At 46.2% G+C, this 21,702-nt stretch overlaps 1 protein-coding gene across 3 annotated transcripts in view; it reads left to right on the top strand.

The window, feature by feature from the left end:
• The first annotated feature begins 4,091 nt into the window (after nucleotides 1-4,091).
• The window catches only part of LOC122921223 (protein amnionless-like), a 49,291-nt gene continuing 31,680 nt past the window's right edge, over nucleotides 4,092-21,702 (top strand). For all 3 annotated transcript variants that reach the window (XM_044271182.1, XM_044271183.1, XM_044271181.1), the window contains exons 1-3: nucleotides 4,092-4,223; nucleotides 11,708-11,829; nucleotides 14,524-14,568. In XM_044271182.1, the coding sequence (XP_044127117.1) occupies nucleotides 4,139-4,223; nucleotides 11,708-11,829; nucleotides 14,524-14,568 (252 nt within the window). In that variant the 5' untranslated portion in view covers nucleotides 4,092-4,138. The remainder of the gene's footprint in view (nucleotides 4,224-11,707; nucleotides 11,830-14,523; nucleotides 14,569-21,702) is intronic.

Genomic DNA, 21,702 nt, shown 5'->3' with positions numbered 1-21,702 from the left:
GACACAGGGCACCAGAGGGCAACACGTCGGGTCACATTCTGATTCTTGCAGACCTAGGCTGTGATATGGGCACCTTAACATCTGTATTACACCGCATGTCCCAACCCAACCAGAGAGTAAAGACCCGACCGAACTGCATCATGGATCCCTATGACCTAATACACGATCCATGGTCAGGGTTGAAATGTCGGTGCATTGCAGCCGTTTGAATGAAGCTTTATGGTGCTGTAGGCCCTGTTCTGGTTTGGATAAATGCTAGTGTCTTGACACTAGTGGTCCTTATGAGGAAACGTACTGTGGCCAGAGGAGTCCATTTTGTTCAGAACATTCACACACAAAAGTACAAAAAAATCCGAAAAGGTTAGGCCGCTGCAGCAAATTAGTAGTCGCAGTGGCCACCTGTTCTCTGTAGCTCTGTCTTGTGTATCATGGTGCTTATGTATGAAAATGACCTTGGATAGAGGTGTAACTTAGAGGCTCTGTCAGCATGATCAACCCTATTAAACCAAGCATGAAGCCTGTTAGGGTTCATCCGGCTGCTTAAACTGATACCTTTCTTTTGTCTGTATGTTAAACAGCTGCCGAGATATGAGCATGTTGAAGCACCAGCGGGCAGGGCTGCATCCTTGGAGCACTGCTTCTGGAACATCCCTTAAGGCTAGACATCAGCATGCCGAGGGCAGAGAAAAACCACAGTGCTCCACATGATAAGGGCTCATTCACATGACCGTGGTTTTGTTCCACATCCGAGCCACATTTTTTGCGCCTCGGGTGCGGACCCATTCACTTCAATGGGGCCGCAAAAGATGTCCGCATCCGTTGCTCCGTTCCGTGGCCCCGCAAAAATTATAGATCATGTCTTTATTCTTGTCTGTTTTGCGGACTAGAATAGGCATTTCTATAAAGGGCCACCTGTTCCGCAAATTTCAGAAGGCACACGGGCGGCATCCGTGTTTTGCGGACCGCAAAACATGGCACGGTCATGTGAACAAGCCCTAAGGGCTCATGCACACGACAGTATTTTGCGTTCAGTATACTGGCCGTTTTTGTAGTTCCGTATGCGGAACATATACTGAACCATTCATTTCAATGGTTCAGCAAAAAATACTGAAGTGTCTCAGTGTGTATTCCGTTTCAGTATTTCAGTATTTCCGTGCCGTGAAAAGATAGAACATGTCCTATTCTTGTCCGCAAATCACGGTGCTTGGCTCCATTCAAGTCAATGGGTCCGCAAAAAAAACGGAACACATACGGAAATGCATCCGTATGTCTTCCGTATCCGTTCCGTTTTTGCTGAACCATCTATTGAAAATGTTATGCCCAGCCCAATTTTTACTATGTAATTACTGTATACTGTATATGGCATACGGAAAAACGGAAAGGGAACGGAAACACAACGGAAACAAAAAACGGAACAACGGATCCGTAAAAAACGGACCGTAAAACACTGAAAAAGCAATACTGTCGTGTGCATGAGGCCTAAGTCTGTAGCCTGGAGGTAAGTGGTCAGCCTTGCCTGTAGAGATCCCAGGTTTGAATCTTGGGAGAGACCTTTTTTTTTTTTTTTTTTTTTTTTTTTTTTTTTTTCTTTCTCATTCAACCCATAATAAAAGCCTTATCATATTGAGAATAATGTTTTTGCTGGTTTCATTATAATCCTATATTGTAACTTTTAAATAAGCCAGTAATATTTTTAAGGTTTCTAAGAATAAAAAAAAACTATTTTCAATTATAGCAAAGCTTATAGCCTATTTATTATGGGTTAACTGAGAGAGAACAAAATAATATATATGTCTCTCCTGGGACCTAAACATAGGAACTCTACATGCAAGGCTGACCATTTACCACCAAGCTACAGCTTTAGAGAATAATTTTTTTTTCTATACTTAGAAAGCTAACACATATTACTGGTTTCTTTATAATCATATATTGTGCCTGTGAATAAGGCCTCATGCACACGACAGTGTTTTTTTTTTAATAAGGTACGCGATTCAGTGTTGGGCCGTCACCTTCCTCATGCTCTAAAATCCATGTGCAAGTAGGCAAATAAATAGCGGCATACATACAGACGTGGACAAAATTGTTGGTACCCTTTGGTCAATGAAAGAAAAAGTCACAATGGTCACAGAAATAACTTTAATCTGACAAAAGTAATAATAAATTAAAATTCTATAAATGTTAACCAATGAAAGTCAGACATTGTTTTTCAACCATGCTTCAACAGAATTATGTAAAAAAATAAACTCATGAAACAGGCATGGACAAAAATGATGGTACCCCTAACTTAATATTTTGTTGCGCAACCTTTTGAGGCAATCACTGCAATCAAACGCTTCCTGTAACTGTCAATGAGACATCTGCACCTCTCAGCAGGTATTTTGGCCCACTCCTCATGAGCAAACTGCTCCAGTTGTGTCCGGTTTGAAGGGTGCCTTTTCCAGACTGCATGTTTCAGCTCCTTCCAAAGATGCTCAATAGGATTGAGGTCAGGGCTCATAGAAGGCCACTTTAGAATAGTCCAATTTTTTCCTCTTAGCCATTCTTGGGTGTTTTTAGCGGTGTGTTTTGGGTCATTGTCCTGTTGCAAGACCCATGACCTGCGACTGAGACCAAGCTTTCTGACACTGGCTAGTACATTTCTCTCTAGAATTCCTTGATAGTCTTGAGATTTCATTGTACCCTGCACAGATTCAAGACACCCTGTGCCAGACGCAGCAAAGCAGCCCCAGAACATAACAGAGCCTCCTCCATGTTTCACAGTAGGGACAGTGTTCTTTTCTTGATATGCTTCATTTTTTCGTCTGTGAACATACAGCTGATGTGCCTTGGCAAAAACTTCGATTTTTGTCTCATCTGTCCACAGGACATTCTCCCAGAAGCTTTGTGGCTTGTCAACATGTAGTTTGGCATATTCCAGTCTTGCTTTTTTATGATTCGTTTTCAACAATGGTGTCCTCCTTGGTCGTCTCCCATGTAGTCCACTTTGGCTCAAACAACGACGGATGGTGCGATCTGACACTGATGTTCCTTGAGCATGAAGTTCACCTTGAATCTCTTTAGAAGTCTTTCTAGGCTCTTTTGTTACCATTCGGATTATCCGTCTCTTAGATTTGTCATCAATTTTCCTCCTGCGGCCACGTCCAGGGAGGTTGGCTACAGTCCCATGGATCTTAAACTTATGAATAATATGTGCAACTGTACTCACAGGAACATCTAGTTGCTTGGAGATGGTCTTATAGCCTTTACCTTTAACATGCTTGTCTATAATTTTCTTTCTGATCTCTTGAGACAGCTCTTTCCTTTGCTTCCTCTGGTCCATGTCGAGTGTGGTACACACCATATCACCAAACAACACAGTGATTACCTGGAGCCATATATATAGGCCCAATGGCTGATTACAAGGTTGTAGACACCTGTGATGCTAATTAGTGGACACACCTTGAATTAACATGTCCCTTTGGTCACATTATGTTCTGTGTTTTCTAGGGGTACCATCATTTTTGTCCATGCCTGTTTCATGAGTTTATTTTTTTACATAATTCTGTTGAAGCATGGTTGAAAAACAATGTCTGACTTTCATTGGTTAACATTTATAGAATTTTAATTTATTATTACTTTTGTCAGATTAAAGTTATTTCTGTGACCATTGTGACTTTTTCTTTCATTGACCAAAGGGTACCAACAATTTTGTCCACGTCTGTATGTATGTATACGTTTACTTGCAGAACCTGTGGCAGCCGTTATCAGCTGATTGGAGCTGGCTGTCAGACCTCCACCAATCGCTATTAATAAGAGCGCGCTGAGGTCTCATTCTTGACTGCATGTTGCTTGCCAACTGGAATGAGGTTGGTGGGGGTCCCAGCTGCTGCATCCCCCTAACAGTTATATTAGTAAACCTGTGGGCCAAACATGATATGAACAGAGCCCAACAGCGACATCAAATTGCAAAAAGGAATATAAATTTTTGCAAAATTTGCAATGAACTAGAAATAAAAACAATGCAAATCTGCAAAGGAATAATGAAAAAAAAAAGTGCTAAAAAGTATTTGTCTCTCTCCCTATGGAAAAAAAAAGAACTTGTAAGAAAACCACTCAGTGAAGGTTTGTGCTGAAGCTGCAGGATTCTTCTCCTTATCACATGACAGCGGTCAAGGTGCAGGAAGCCCCGGAGTCACTGGGGACAATGGATACCGTGCAGGCCCTGCTGTCACTCCTGTCCGTCAGTAAGTACCGATTTTCTTAATCTATTTTACATCATAATAGTAGGGGGCAATGATAGCGAATGTCAGACATCGGTGGGGGTCTATCGGCCGTACCCCCTCCCTCCCCAGGAGGATACGAAAGGTCATAAAATGGTATTGAAATGTGTGCACAAAATGTCAATGACAAAATAAGTACTTGAGTCTGGAATTTTTGTTGTCTGGTCATTTTACAATTTTTTTTTTTTTCTATGAATTCTGCAGGGGTGTAGAAAAATATAAAATGCACTAAAACTTGGGAAATATTCTGGAAAACGTAAATGTGGCTCAGATTGGGCATTTTTTTTAGCATTGGGTCCCTTAAGCTCTGTCTGACTGATAATGGACGGGCAACTACTCGTTGTGTGCTCCCTCACACTGACGGGGAGGTTATGCCAACTGGTCCTTAGACTAAGGGGGCACTGACCCAGCTTTGCCAGTTCTTCCATGCACAGTGGAACTGCAGCCAGACCGTGAGAGTCCTAGAGATCACAACCCCACCAGTGATAAAGTAACGGCATACCCTAACGTAATGAGACGGGAATACTGGTAGTCCTACACTGGAGATAGTATTCAAAGGGGGGCCTATCATTCCAGCATGGCAGCAGTTGTATAATGGCGTCCGGGTGGTGAAACTCCCATGACCGCTTACATTGCAGCCCCTCAAACCCCTTACACTATGTTCTGCTCTCCTTGGAAAGCAGAGGATTGTAAAGGAATGTACTGCCGCAAGAATAGAAGCTTTATTATTACCAATGCGTAAAAATCTGCGCCGTATGAACTTTGGCACATATTGGCATCAGTGGGAGGTGGATTTTAAATGGATTTCCGCGTGGAATAGTAAGATAGTTTGTGAGTCTGAAAACAGCCCTCCGTCCATCCAGTTCAGCCGGTTATCCAGAGAGGAAGGCTTCCTCCACACTTCCGGCAGGCTGGTTCTTTGCTCTCTGGATCCGGCATTGCCAGGCGGTATAGAGCCGACTGGCATTCCGGTACCATCCAGCAATGCCGGATCCAGAGAGCTTTGGCCAGGGCCCGAGTGGCCCTGGAAAAAGAAACAAAAAGTGGCTCCATGTTGTAGGCTGGTCCAAATGGACAGAAGGTGGGGCACAACAGAGGTGGGCGGGGCCAGCAACACCACAGTGCAGCACAAAATACCGCCCCAGCAGAACCAAATATCACAGTGCAGCATAAAATACTTTCTGAGGACTGTGATAGAGTTAAATCCAGGAGGGCACATGCTTCCGTTGCTCAGGTACATAAGTATCTGATGCTCCTAGCACTAATTATTGCTGAGAGCATCACATCATTATGTGCCCAGCCACTGTGGTGAGGGCTTGGGTGGCCCCCTGGGCATCGGCCTATGGCCAGTCCGCCCCTGGCGCTTGCAGGCTGTATTAAGATACTTTATCAATGCCATTATAATAAGGTAAGGCTTGTCCATTGCAGCTGCTGGGACCTGAGAGATCGGGGTTGTTACTATGTCATTTATTGTTGACTTTATTTTTGAAAAAGAAAATTTGTAGGTGGTTTGCTTTTCTTAGGGCTCTTTCACACCTGCGTTCTTTTCTTCCGGCATAGAGTTCCGTCGTCGGGACTCTATGCCGGAAGAATCCTGATCAGTTTTATCCTAATGCATTCTGAATGGAGAGAAATCCGTTCAGGATGCATCAGGACGTCTTCAGTTCCGGAACGGAACGTTTTTTGGCCGGAGAAAATACCGCAGCATGCTGCGCTTTTCGCTCCGGCCAAAAACCCTGAACACTTGCCGCAAGGCCGGATCCGGAATGAATGCCCATTGAAAGGCATTGATCCGGATCCGGCCTTAAGCTAAACGTCGTTTCGGCGCATTACCGGATCCGACGTTTAGCTTTTTCTGAATGGTTGCCATGGCTGCCGGGACGCTAAAGTCCTGGCAGCCATGGTAAAGTGTAGTGGGGAGCGGGGGAGCAGTATACTTACCGTCCGTGCGGCTCCCGGGGCGCTCCAGAGTGACGTCGGGGCGCCCCACGCGCATGGATGACGTGATCGCATGGATCACGTCATCCATGCACATGGGGCGCTCTGACGTCACTCTGGAGCGCCCCGGGAGCCTCACGGATGGTAAGTATACCGCTCCCCCGCTCCCCACTACTACTACAGTCATGTGAAAAAATTAGGACACCCTTTGAAAGCATGTGGTTTTTTGTAACATTTTTAATAAAAGGTTATTTCATCTCCGTTTCAACAATACAGAGAGATTAAAGTAATCCAACTAAACAAAGAAAACTGAAGAAAAGTCTTTTCAAGATCTTCTGTAAATGTCATTCTACAAAAATGCCTATTCTAACTGAGGAAAAAGATAGGACACCCTCACATGTATTCCCTCTTAAATTGGCTCAGATCTCACACAGGTATATCACACCAGGTGCACATAATTAGTAGATCGTTACTCTGCATGTTGAATGAGGCTTGCCCTATTTAAACCTCAGACATTTAGTTTGGTGTGCTCCTGACTGTTGAAGTGAGAGTGAGCACCATGGTGAGAGCAAAAGAGCTGTCAGAGGACTTCAGAAAAAAGATTGTAGCAGCCTATGAGTCTGGGAAGGGATTTAAAAAGATCTCAAAAGATTTTGAAATCAGCCATTCCACTGTCCGGAAGATAGTCTACAAGTGGAGGGCTTTCAAAACAACTGCCAACATGCCCAGGACTGGTCGCCCCAGCAAGTTCACCCCAAGAGCAGACCGCAAGATGCTAAAAGAGGTCTCCAAAAACCCTAAAGTGTCATCTCGAGAACTACAGCAGGCTCTGGCTACTGTTGATGTAGAAGTACATGCCTCTACAATCAGAAAGAGACTGTACAAGTTTAACTTGCATGGGAGGTGTGCAAGGAGGAAACCTTTGCTTTCCAAGAGAAACATCGAGGCCAAACTGACATTTGCCAGAGATAAAGTTGACAAAGACCAGGACTTCTGGAATAATGTTCTTTGGACAGATGAGTCCAAAATTGAATTATTTGGACACAACAGCAGAGGACATGTTTGGCATAAACCAAACACAGCATTCCAAGAAAAGAACCTCATACCAACTGTGAAGCATGGAGGTGGAAGTGTCATGGTTTGGGGCTGCTTTGCTGCAGCAGGACCTGGTCAGCTCACCATCATAGAATCCACGATGAATTCTACTGTGTATCAGAAGGTGCTTGAAGAACATGTGAGACCATCAGTTAGAAAATTAAAGCTGAAGCGGAACTGGACCATGCAACATGACAATGACCCAAAACATACTAGTAAATCAACCAAAGATTGGCTGAAAAAGAAGAAATGGAGAGTCCTGGAATGGCCAAGTCAAAGTCCAGATTTGAATCCCATTGAGATGCTGTGGGGTGACTTGAAAAGGGCTGTATGTGCAAGAAACCCCTCAAACATCTCACAGCTGAAAAAGTTCTGCATTGAGGAGTGGGGTAAAATTTCCTCAGACCGATGTCGAAGACTGGTAGATGGCTACAAGAACCGTCTCACTGCAGTTATTTCAGCCAAAGGAGGTAACACTCGCTATTAGGGGCAAGGGTGTCCTATCTTTTTCCTCAGTTAGAATAGGCATTTTTGTAGAATGACATTTACAGAAGATCTTGAAAAGACTTTTCTTCAGTTTTCTTTGTTTAGTTGGATTACTTTAATCTCTCTGTATTGTTGAAACGGAGATGAAATAACCTTTTATTAAAAATGTTACAAAAAACTACATGCTTTCAAAGGGTGTCCTAATTTTTTCACATGACTGTATGGCAACCAGGACTTTAATAGCGTCCTGGCTGCCATAGTAACACTGAACGCATTTTGAAGACGGATCCGTCTTCAAATGATTTCAGTTCACTCGCGTTTTTCCGGATCTGGCGTGTAGTTCCGGCAAATGGAGTACACGACGGATCCAGACAACGCAAGTGTGAAAGAGCCCTTACCCTCCAGATAGAAAAGTGGCATCTAAAATGAGTTAAATGTTACAAATCCTAAAATACAGATAGAATAAATGGAGAATGGGGTATTCCGATTGATAGAAGTTATCCCCCACTGATCACTAGAACGGGCCCCCCCCCCATATCCCCTGCAGGCTGCTTGCAGCTCCCCTAAGATGACCAGAATCGCTGGTCGCACATTCACACAGTCGCTCCATTCATTTCTCTGGGAGTTCTGGGGGATAGCCCAGCGGTAGGACCCCCAACAATCCTAAAGTTATCCCCTATCCTGTAGATAGGGGATAACTTGTACCAACTGGAATGCCCCTTTTAAAGAGCTTCTGTCAGCACGGTCGACTTTATTATACCAGACATATTGCCTGGTAGGGTTGATCATGCTGAGTAAAATGATTAAATGCCAACATATATTAATTTTATATTTATGTAAATTGGGTGTTTGGAGCACCGGGGGGCTGGCCATAGCACTGGGAGCAACACTACAGCTACGCCACCTGTGCTTTCTGTACTCTCATCCAGCCCTGTGTTCCTGCGGCAGCACCGAGGCCCAGTGACTTGACGCTTGCGCACTGGATCTTCTGCTTTTCGAGCTCAGGAAGCAGCATCTGATTCACTGCGCAAGCGCTCAGTCACTGAGCCAGGGTGCTGCTGAGGGAACATTGGGGTTTAACGAGATGACCAACCCTGTCACTCAAAGGGGAGTACAGAGCACAATGGGCATAGCTGTAGTGTTGCTGCTAGCACTATGGCAAGCCCCCCCCCCCCCCCCCCAGTGCTCCAAATACCTCATTTACAGAAACATTAATATATGTCAGCATTTAATAACCCTAGAGAGGAAAGAAAAATATCATTTTACTCAGCATGATCAACCCTACTGCCTGGTGTAATAGGGTTGACAGAGCCTCTTCCAGACATGCACAGAAGTAACTGTAGCTATTATGTCTATAAAAGATGGAAATAATACAAAAATATTCTAAGAAATGTTACATTTAGAGAGATGTTTTACAGCAGCCATATGGACCATGGGAAACTGTAGTCTGGACAAGACTCGCTGGCCTCTATGGGTGTGGGCAAACTCTGTGACCTGTCATTGTGCAGGGAGGGGGAGTAGATACATACATTCTATCTATCTATTTACATGTCATTGCAATCCTACCTATGATGATAATGAGATGACTACTGAGAAGTGATCTAGAAGTGTCGGCTTATTATGAGACTCAGTGAAAACTTACGTTTCAGGATAGTTTTTTCAAATATAGATAATGGCATGGAAAAAAAAAATGCTCTGTAGACAATTTTTGGGTGTCGCGTTCCTCTTAAGATCTCTTCCTGACTTTGGCAAAGATCCCCAAAAGTCAGCCATGTTGTTCCAATAGGAGGTCCTTCTTTTTAGTAAGGTGTCACTTCAGGTTAGTAAGGTATCGCGCCAGGTTTCAGGGGGGGGACATCTGTGTGGTGAGACCACTTCATGTGACAATTTCCTTTTATCTGGAAATCTCGGCAGTCCAGAATGAGAAAAGCATGGCTGCTTTCTTGAAAACACAGCGCCACCCCTGTGCTCAGGCTTTGCGTGGTATTGCAGCTGTGTTCCATTTACTTTAGTGGAGCTCTGCTGCAATACCGCACACAACCTGTGCCTAGGGGTGGCGCTGATTCTAGAAGAAAGTTACCATGTTTAGCTAATTTTAGAGAAACCCTGCAGATGTTTACGGGCTGCCCCTCTAACAAACGTGGTTGAATACCCCCATGTAATCATATCTATAGATAGTCACACGAACCCCCCAAGCTTTTTGAACGTAAGGGGCCATTGCTTTGCCTTGGTATAGGCAAATAAATGTCAGTAACTGGCTGTGATCTCATCCGCCGGTTTGGCTTTATCGAGTATATTTGATAGCTGCATGATCGCATACATATATTTAAAAAATATAATATTGGGCAGTTTCCCTTTAAATCGCAGAATATTGACCTTTATAGCGGATCAGGGCTTTTTACATTGGTTTCCGGCGAGCATTTTCGATATAATTAGAGGACTTGTGGGGTTTATAGGTCACAGGTTCAGTCCCCAATGTCTCTATAGGGGGTGGGGGTTGTGCACGTGAAATGACAGTCCCTGAGGACCGACTGGTGGGTGAAAACCGCCAAGATACCGATGGTGGTAATGACTCCATTAATAGTGTGACGGGGACACGAGGGGAATTATATGAAGGGATTTTTCACCTTTCATTTCGCTATTTCTCATATATCGAGTTCTAGAATGACTGGACCTGATCTGAAATACATTGTGATACTGAGACACAGGAGAAAGAGAAACATAACTGATACAAACACTGAAAACTGAGTGCTCCCCCCCCCCACCCCAATGGCCTGACCCACGTATAGTAGCAAATCTGCAAAATGGTATGGTCCAATGTAAGACCGGCCCACGCAGGGATCTTCTATAGGACCCAGTGTCTGCTGCATTAAACAGGATTTGTACTGATGACTTCTCTTCTGGATAGGTCATCAGTATCTGATCGTGGGGGTCCGACACCCGGGACCCCCGCCAATCTGGTGTTTGAGAAGGCCCCAGCGCTCGCAGTAGTGCCACGGCTTTCTCCAGCTTTTCCTAGGACAGTGATGTCACGTTCATCGGTCACGTGGCCTAGGAGCAGCTCAGCCCCGTAGAAGTGAATGGGGCTGAGTGCGATACCAAGCACGGCCACTATACAGTGTACGGCGCTGTGCTTGGTGGGTAGAGAGAAGGCTGCAGGGGCGGATAGGCCATAGACCTTACAGGGAAATCTCCCGGTGGGCCAATGCCCAGGGGGCCGCCTGAGCCCTCCTCACGGCCGGCCAGTGGAAGTTTTTGGGGATTTATTTTGTGATGGACTATGCTGAGGGCGCAGCAGTTTCAGAGAGAGCAGAGGCTCTAGGTGTAATGGCCACGCCCCCGTTGCTCCTAGAGTCTCATTTGCATATAATAAAACATTTTTCTCAGCATTGAGGACACATATGAACATGGGACCAACACAGATGCCTTCAGCTGCCAAGTGCACATGGAGCAGGTCGGCCGGTGTCATAGAGACAAAACTGCTGACAGATGCCCTTTAAGGTGGCCCCTCAGCCTCAACGACCCTCATGTGTAGTAGAATTGGTGGCATTGTGTGGCATCACTATATAGAACTTTTTGAACAGTGGAGCCTCTAGAATACATATCTGGTGGTCCCTGTCTGACACTATGGATGAATTTGGTATATTTAGAATAATACAGACAAGCTGTCTCGTCTGGGGCCCCGCATCTTCTGGTGTAACCCCCCCCCCCCCCCCCCCCCCCCCGCTGGTCCAGCAGCCCCATACTTGCCTGTGAATCCCCTACAGGGTCCCGTTATTCTCCCCCTCAGCACCGGCAGGAGGGTTGTAATGGACCAGCCAATATTTCTATGAATTTGGGTTTGTCCGTCAATCTCGCTGCGCCCGTCACCTTTGACCGATGTAATTATGGGAACATACGTTGTTTTTTTTTGTTTGTTTTTCTCACAGTTTCCGTATCAGAAGCCACGTACAAACAATGGATTCCTAATACAAACTTTGAGAATGCCGCCAACTGGAGGGAGCAGAGAGTCCCCTGCGCCCAGGATACGGCGACCTTCCTGAGAGACCAGGTATTTGTCGCAGTGGAAACATAATATCTCTACAAGGAAACAAAGTAACAAACCTTCTTTATTCTGCTGCCTGGAAACCATCAACAAGCAGGTTATCTGCTGTTTACAGATCCTATTATGGTCTGTGTGTATACCCAGAAGTATAAAGGAACTAAACCTCTCTCGGCTACCTTGTATCTGTATGTGTCCACCCGGTCACTGCCCAGTGGGTGGGGGTGGGGGTGCCCCTTAGGAACACAGCGGACTCGTAACTACTAGTCAGACTGCACAATATTCTTGGCGCAATTTGGGCTAGATGGATGACAAATGTGTTTTAAAGGGGTTGCCTCATGAAGACCACCCCTGTCTATGCAGTAATCGGACATACGGATGTCGGAGGGCCCGCTTAACACCCCCAGATACACACGCTAAAATAACATTTCACCAGTACATGCCATGCTGGCAAATGCCGCAGGTCAAAACCGCAGTTTAATCTAAGGCGAGAATACAGCCTTGTGCGCTCATGATACTAAATAAGATGCATAGTCAAATAACAGGTCCATCAACAGCAGCTTGCTGACTTCCTAGGTCCTGAAAAGTAACAGAAATGATGTTTCGCCAGTACCTGCCATTCGTAATATCTGTAAATCCAAACGGCAGTAAAACCTAAGGTGAGAGTACAGCCCTGGGCATTCATGATACCAAATAAGATGCGTAATAAAATGCCAGATCCATCAACAGCAGCTTGCTGACTTCCTAGGTCCTAAAAAGTAACAGAAATGATGTTTCACCAGTACCTGCCATTCGTAATATCTGTAAATCCAAACGGCAGTAAAACCTTGTGCATTCATGATACCAAATAAGATGTGTAATAAAATGCCAGATCCATCAACAGCAGCTTGCTGACTTTCTAGGTGCTAAAAAGCAAGAGAAATGATGTGTGACTAGTACACGCCATGCTGGCAAAAAGTTGCAAGACAAAACTGCAGTAAATGTCACGGAAAGGTGAGGCGCTAAAGCTAATATACTTTATTGAAACTATTACAAACAGGGGAACGTGTCACCGCGTAAATGCAGAGTATTGTTGGCTGATGTATCGGCTCGATCAGTAATTACCAGGTCGAGTACCAGCGCAACAAGGGGCGGAGGTAACTGCGTACGGAGTGATTTGGCTGTGAGAGACCGTTTGGTCAGTGTCTCAGTAGTGACGGATATCTGACCTTAGTAATGTGTTGGGCCTTTTGTGGCCCGTTTTTCACGGATCCGTTTTTGTTTCCACTGTGTTTCTGTTCCGTTTTTCCGTATGGCGTATACAGTAATTACATAGAAAAAATTGGGCTGGGTATAAAATTTTTAATAGATGGTTCAGCAAAAACGGAACGCATACGGATGCATTTAAAAAAAAAAAATTGCGGACCCATTGACTTGAATGGATCCACGGAATGTGATTTGTGGGCAATAATGGGACATGTTCTATCTTTCAATGGAACGGAAAAACGGAAATACGGAAGTGGAATGCATACGGAGTACATTCCGTTTTTTTTTTTTGCGGAACCATTGAAATGAATGGTTCGGTATACGGAATGCAAAAAACGGCTCTTAAACGGAAAAAGAAAACAGGTTGTGTGAAAGAGGCCTTGGGGGCCATTCACACGTCCGTAGTGTATTGTGGATCCGCAATACCCCCGGCCGGCACCCCCATAGAAATGCCTATATATTATAGGACATTTTCTAATTTTATCCGGAGACACAGACCAGAAGATCGGGGGCGCACTCCGGAAATGCGGTGGTGGACAGCACACTGTGTGCTATCCGCATCCATTCCGTCCCCGGAGAGAATGAATGGGTCCGCACTCGTTCCGCACAATTGCGGACTTGTGAATGGAGCCATAGGCCTCTTTCACGCGGGCATGTGCGCCCCGTTGCCGTATTGCGGATACATTGCCCTGTTTTTAATAGTTTCAATAAAGTTTATTAGATTTAGCGCCTCACCTTTCCGTGACATTTATTCCAGATGAGACGTCTACCTCATACATTTTTTGTTTGTGAGGTGAGAATGCAGCCTTGTGCGCTCATGATACAAATTAGATGCATAATCAAAGACCAGATCCATCAACAGCAGCTGCTGACTTCCTAGGTGCTATAGAGTAAGAGGAATGATGTTTCACCGGTACCTGCTAGTGGTAAAAGCTGTAAATCCAAACTGCAGTGAAACCTAAGCTGAGGGGACAGCCTTGTGCATTCATGATTCTAATTGTGATGCATAATCAAATACCAGATCCATCAACAGCAGCTTGCTGACTTTCTAGGTACTAAAAAGATACAAATTATTGCTGGAAGCCAGCGGCTACTTGATACAAGCTGTGACTAATGGCGGTGGAGATGTGACCCTCCGATCTCCTCTTATTAGCCACCAGTGACGGCCATGTCCGTGGACGCCCCCGTATACAGTGCAGACCCCGCACCCCCCCCCCCCCAGTAGTCACAACCTTCCCTGTTTAGTCTCTGGTGTAATCGCCGGTGGATTTCCTTTGCCCTCATTTGACTACTCGCTTCAGTTTCACTTTAACCGTGGCGCCTAAAAATGGAAATGTCTTAACACTTCGCTGCCAGGAAAGAAATGACCCCACGAGGGGAGGGGGGGGGGGGGGGGGGGGGTTGTAGGGATTTCACGTATGTTCTCACTGTGTGACATGTGATGTGTTCTCTCTACAGAGAGTCTCCGTCTTCGTACAGTCGTCCCGTCCCCTCACCAATCTGGTAAGAATCTGCTTCTTACGATCGTCTTGTCGTGAAGATCATTCTGCGGTCCTCCAGTTTGGAAATTCAAGAAGATTTTAACTTTTAAAGATTGTGCAAGTTTAGAAATCCTGACCGCTTTCCACCAAAAACAGCGCCACACTTATCCACAGGGTTTGGGTGGTATTGCAGCTCGCGCCCATTCACTTCAGTGGAGTGGAAATGCAATACCAGACGCAACCTGTGCACAGTGGTGGCGCCATTTCTGGAATTAAGTAACTGTGTTTTTCAAATCTTGGGCAACCCCTACAGAAACCTCCCTCGGGTCCTCGATTTGTTGCAGTAAGCGGTAAAGTGTTTGGTCCGGCCATTTCTCAGTTATCTGCTCCTGGGAAAGCTGGGTGACCTCTAGTATGACTGCTAATACAACTGCAACCTTTCCAAGACATCTGGATGGCAAGTCTGCTTAGGGACACATCTCCCCATATTGCTGCCTATTTAGCCTGTCTGAACAAGCAAAGCTGCAGTATAAAGCATGGGGAAAGGCAGGTCCTCATTTCTCAGTATGTGATAAAATGAGGCTCTTGTAATGCGGCATGCTGGATGTTCAAACATTCCGGATTATTGGACTGACCTCGTTTTTTCATTTGCCCCATTTAGGCAGACTGGCCTGTCTGAACAAGCAGAACTGCGGTATAAAGCATAGGGGACAGGCAGGGCAGGAGTTTGAATCTCTAATGAGACAGTCAGTGGATTTCAGGCTCCAATATACAATGCAGCTAAGGTGTCGGTCGGTGATTAGTCACGCCTTAGCCATAGGTAGTGACCCCTATAGAATAGCCCGGAAATAGACGGGTGTAGCAGAGTTGGGTTTGTCATATGACATGTATATCGCAGTATATAATCTGTTTCCCATAGGCCTGCAGGTATACATACTAGGTTTATTGTAGTGCAACGACGATATCAGCTCTGCTACATCTGTCCATACGGAAACCAGTGACGGGGAGTAGGCCCTGGTGCCTTCATTTCTCAGTATGTGATAAATCGAGGCTCTTGTAATCCGGCATGCTGGATGCTCAAACCTTCCGGATTATTGGACTGACCCCATCTGTCTCAGCTATTCACGGATGGCGCCGAGGGAGTAGAGCGGCCATGGGGGGGGGGGGGGGGGGCACTTTTTTTTATTTGAAGATCTATCGAAGACCAGACCGCAGCTCTGCTCCCCACCTCCCGGGTGCAGGGATTTCCCTAGGATTCTTAAGTGCTGAGGACTGAAGATGAAACCGCTGGGGGGAAAGGGGGGGGGGAGGGGGGGGGAGGCGCAAGAACAGGAACGGAGAGGTAATGAACTCCAAAAAGTGGAAAATCCCCCTGCAGAATAGAAAAGCAATGAACCAGGACCAGTGAGACAGAGGGAGAGCGCCGCTGTGGTGCGATTCCTATAATCCGCCCTCTGATCATCCAGAGAGTCTGATAATCCTACAAATAGCGGAAGAGATTTGGAGCCAGCCTTGTGTGCCTCCATATTCCTTTAGCCTCCCTGAAGGATCTGGTATTGCATATTCCCGTCCGATAGTCCAGAATATGTGATAATCCGGAACCTGTTTCTCCCTACAGACTGGATCATGTGATTGCATCGTAAGGGTCGCAGGTATTTCCGGTTATGATACGGCGCTCTGCTCCTTTAAGACAGGTTTACAATTATCCGTTATTAGCGACTGACGACTTGGGCGCGAATGATTGCAGCACAGTGTGGACCGCCCGCGGCCTGCGATTCCTGGTAATAAGTGTACGCTCCTTCATCGGGGCAGCGGTCGGGCCAAGTCCTGGACTGATGGAGGAGGCACTCCGCCTCTGAAACCTGCCCCCCTCGTCTTAAAATATTTTGTATAAGTTTTAAAAAAACTTAAAGGGGTTGTCCGGGCTTTTACTATTGATGACCGGATCTACAGGATAGGTCATCAATATCGGATCAGCAGGGGTCCCCCGCCGATCAGCTGTATGAGGAGGCAGTGCGCACGTGCCATCTCCCGTCTCTCTGCCTGTCTGTGGCAAAGACCATAGACGGCAGCAGTGGACAGGAAGAGAGACGGCGCGTCTCCTCATACAGCTGATCGGCGGGGGTGCCGGGTGTCTTATATGGATGACCTATTCTGTAGATGGGTCTTCAATAGTAAAAGCTCGGACAACCCATTTAATCTTTGGTACCATCAGCGCCCTATGCATCGTCCCTGTACTGTGACATCACTGTGTGCATCGTCCCTGTACTGTGACATCACTGTGTGCATCGTCCCTGTACTGTGACATCACTGTGTGCATCGTCCCTGTACTGTGACATCACTGTGTGCATCGTCCCTGTACTGTGACATCACTGTGTGCATCGTCCCTGTACTGTGACATCACTGTGTGCATCGTCCCTGTACTGTGACATCACTGTGTGCATCGTCCCTGTACTGTGACATCACTGTGTGCATCGTCCCTGTACTGTGACATCACTGTGTGCATCGTCCCTGTACTGTGACATCACTGTGTGCATCGTCCCTGTACTGTGACATCACTGTGTGCATCGTCCCTGTACTGTGACATCACTGTGTGCATCGTCCCTGTACTGTGACATCACTGTGTGCATCGTCCCTGTACTGTGACATCACTGTGTGCATCGTCCCTGTACTGTGACATCACTGTGTGCATCGTCCCTGTACTGTGACATCACTGTGTGCATCGTCCCTGTACTGTGACATCACTGTGTGCATCGTCCCTGTACTGTGACATCACTGTGTGCATCGTCCCTGTACTGTGACATCACTGTGTGCATCGTCCCTGTACTGTGACATCACTGTGTGCATCGTCCCTGTACTGTGACATCACTGTGTGCATTGTCCCTGTACTGTGACATCACTGTGTGCATTGTCCCTGTACTCAAAAAGAATGAAGAATGGCTGTTCCCTGGTGTGATATCATTGAAGTAAGAGGCGAACCTCATCGGTCTAGGCACAACTCTAGAGTGACTCCAGACTACTAGAGCGTCACGCTCAGTTGTAGGTTATCAGTTCCTAATAGGCGGCTCAGGGTGTTTTTACTAGTTTTATGCTGCGCGGCGCCGGGCGTTTACGGTGTATGTATGCCGCACATGCATTGCTAGGTTACTGGCTCACATTAGGCAACCTGGGACTTTGGTTGCCCCCTGACTAGTGTGCCGTGGACGCCCTGCCCTTGGGGTGATATTCCGCGGTCCGGCAGTGACACCCGGTTATGAACGTTCGGATTGAACATCCGGATGTCGCGCCTTTTGCCTTCTGGTCTGCCGAGAATTCCCTTTAGTTTCCAACGATTTGCCCACGTTGGGATATTTGCACCTGATCTGATTCTAGACTGTGTCGGCAGAGAAGAACCACTTGGCCCATCTGCCCAATAACTTATCCCAGACCTCTGTGTTTACAGCCCTCTGGATACCTCGGGTGTAGGTACTCGGGCGTTTTGTGTACCCTTTCCCCCTAGTGTGTTACACAAGCCATAACTTTACATGGGGCCCCAGAAATGCCAAATCCGCCCCCGTTAACAAGGACTGACATCATTTATGAGAGAACCCAGGGTCTGACCTCTTGGCAAGGGGGTGGACCTTGGCTGACACCCCTGGGCACTACAACTGGCTCTATAGTAGAAAAATCCCCAGAACGCAGCAGCGATCTCCCGTTCTTTTTTTTTTTTACTATGGTAGGAGCTCGCTTCTGCACTCACTGACGCCCCCTGCTGAATCGCGCACTAGGTATAAGTAGTGGGGGAGGGGAAGCGACAACTGCTCGGCACGTACTTTGCAGCCCTGGAGTCGCGTTGGTGTAATACGCCGTCTCCTCGAACGGAGGACCGTAAGCCGACTGATGCCCCCCCTTTGTGTAGCTGTCGCTGCTGAGGCGTATGTTAACAAAAATAAATTTTCAAGGTACGGGTTGCCATGGAAACGCATGGCTTGTGTCGGCAGCCGTCAGTGATCGCAGACAAGTCTGTGTCTAGTAGGAGTTAATGAGGGACGTTCTGTTTCCTCGGCGAGCGTGCGACTGACGGGGCGGCCACGTGTCAGAAAATGTACTGGCCCCAACAAGTAGCATTCTTCTAAATTCATAGATTTAACCGTTTAGTGACCGGGATTCATCAATCTATCGCTCTCCATCTCATTATCTCTCTAGGGAGGGGATCAAAGGACATAAAACATCAGAGGGAGGGGGGGGGGGCATCTTAATTTTGAGGCCTTCTCTCTTGAGCACGCCCCCCCCCCCCCCCCCCCCAGGACACATTTTTATGTTTTGGGCTTGGGGTTATTGAAAGCAGTTTTTGCAGATTTATATAAACAGTGTTACAACTTTCTGGGGTTCCATTCATCACACTTTCAAGATATCTGCTTTCTGTCAGTGAATGAGGGCACAAAGATTTGCAATGATATTCCAATATTGGGCTATCCCAACAGCAGGGGCATACACAGAAATGATAGGGCCCCATTGCAAAACTAAGAATGGTGGGCCCCACTTGTTGGGGTTTGGACCGACCTGTCGTGTCTACTACTTCTACTAAATTCTGTGCCTATTGTTTTGATAATCTATACAGAGAAGCCCTGATTTCCTGACTCTATAAAGGATATAATTCTGGTCGCCTGCAGCCTCCACTAGGGGGAGCTTTCTGAATGTAAGTTTGCACAGCTGGTATTGCACTCACTGGACGTTGTATACATGTGTCTGCAGTGAGCTCCCCCTAGTGGCAGCTGCTGGTAGACAGTATGCAGTGCGTGCACTGGTTCTACGGGAGACGCTTCGGCAGGGCTCAGTATAAATGACGTAAAGTTTTAGGAGCGGTGCTGATCGGCGTCTGTCCTTAACGGGTTATTGGATCTTCTGGGTCACTGACTTGTAACTAACACAGGGGAATGTGCCTGCGAGTAACAGGATCCGGACTATCGGCCGCTCAGAGCATTGTGCCATGTACACGGCAGCCTGGCTGTGATCCAAGGGACACCAGACCCTTCCCATCACTTATGAATCATTCACCTCTGATCTTTCACATACTGAATAGGAAACTCATCAGCAAGACTGACGGAGGCATCAGGGGGAAAGGTAAAAATACAGAATGCGCAGGGACAGGGGCGCGTGGTGGCCACAAAAACTAATGGAAGCTAACAGATCTCTGTAGACCTCTTACTGCAAGCCATGGTGGACGGCGGTGACCTCGTACTGTCACCCAATAGATCATCCAGATTAGGTCAGAGAAATCCTATTATGTACCAAAGAGACTGAAAATATAGAGCAGGCTTAAAGGGCATGTCCTCCATTCTGTTTTACAGTTTATATAGTACATACTTTTCGTGACTTATTCTGTACTGATCCTGATTTCCATCCTGTATTATACTCCAGAGCTGCACTCACTATTCTGCTGGTGCAGTCACTGTGTACATACATTACTTATCCTGTACTGATCCTGAGTTACATCCTGTATTATAGTCCAGAGCTGCACTCACTATTCTGCTGGTGCAGTCACTGTGTACATACATTACTTATCCTGTACTGATCCTGAGTTACATCCTGTATTATACTCCAGAGCTGCACTCACTATTCTGCTGGTGCAGTCACTGTGTACATACATTACTTATCCTGTACTGATCCTGAGTTACATCCTGTATTATACTCCAGAGCTGCACTCACTATTCTGCTGGTGCAGTCACTGTGTACATACATTACTTATCCTGTACTGATCCTGAGTTACATCCTGTATTATACTCCAGAGCAGCACTCACTATTCTGCTGGTGCAGTCACTGTGTACATACATTACTTATCCTGTATTATGCTCCAGAGCTGCGCTCACTATTCTGCTGGTGCAGTCACTGTGTACATACATTACTTATCCTGTACTGATCCTGAGTTACATCCTGTATTATACTCCAGAGCTGCACTCACTATTCTGCTGGTGGAGTCACTGTGTACATACATTACTTATCCTGTACTGATCCTCAGTAACATCCTGTATTATACCCCAGAGCTGCACTCACTATTCTGCTGGTGCAGTCACTGTGTACATACATTACATTACTTATCCTGTACTGATCCTGAGTTACATCTTGTATTATACTCCAGAGCTGCACTCCCTATTCTGCTGGTGGAGTCACTGTGTACATACAGTTTTACTATATACTGGAAACTGTCAGCAGGCTGGTCTCCAGGTCTTCAGTGAACCCCTCTTACTCCTGTCATGCATTGTATTCCTGCAGCTTGTTACAGTTGTATCCGCTCTCCACAATCCTGGGAGCTGAACATACTGGGCTCCAGACTGTGTCCCATTTTTACCTGCACTGATACATTGTAGCAAACTATCAGGAAAGGGGAGAGCTTTATGCTGCTGATGTGTTTTGCCTAAAATGTAGCGAACCCTCAGCTGTTATCAGTATCACTTTTGGACAGCTTTACCCTTTGGCATTACAAATTGGAAAGTGTCCCTTAAAGGAACACTCAAGTCAAAGCTGATGAGTAGTTTTCTGACTAGATTGGGGTGTGAGGGGGTGGAGCCGTGACACCCTGATTAATTCTTGTAAACCCCTGACCCTGTACGAGACATAGAGCAGTGCCCGGAGTGCTCCTTTAAGCAATGGTGGTAATTACACAAAGATTCGGGCACGTGAGTTTCTTATCATAATTTGTATCCACTGAGCGCAGGAAACATTCCGGAATTTCTCGTTTTCGCATTTGAAATGTTGGAAATTTCTGAAAGCCCCTGGGAATGAGACAGGAGAAGAAGGGTTAATGATAACGAAAGGAGGAAGGTGGCATGGGGCGGGCGCCGGGCGCCTCGTGAGATCTGATTTGGTTACAGTCAAGGAATTTCTTTATTAAAAAGCTTGGGTAGTTTCCGCAGCGGTTACATGAGGTTATTGATGCGCTTCCTTCTATTGCCCAAACAGTAGGGATCTGCGCCACCTGCTGGGCAGCGGTGGAAAGCCTAGAATTCTCTGTCTAGTATCTTGATGATGAGGATTTCATGTCTGACCTTCTGCTGCATTTTTTATTTTATTTTTTTGACTGCATGGTTACGTATACAGTCCGCAAAAAACCGGAACGGACATGGAAAGAAAATACGTTCGTGCGCATGAGCCCTAATATTGCTAACATCCAAGACAG

The sequence above is a fragment of the Bufo gargarizans genome, chromosome 11 (assembly GCF_014858855.1).
Source record: "Bufo gargarizans isolate SCDJY-AF-19 chromosome 11, ASM1485885v1, whole genome shotgun sequence".
NCBI lineage: Eukaryota > Metazoa > Chordata > Amphibia > Anura > Bufonidae > Bufo > Bufo gargarizans.
This window is presented reverse-complemented; position numbering and strand designations above follow the sequence as displayed.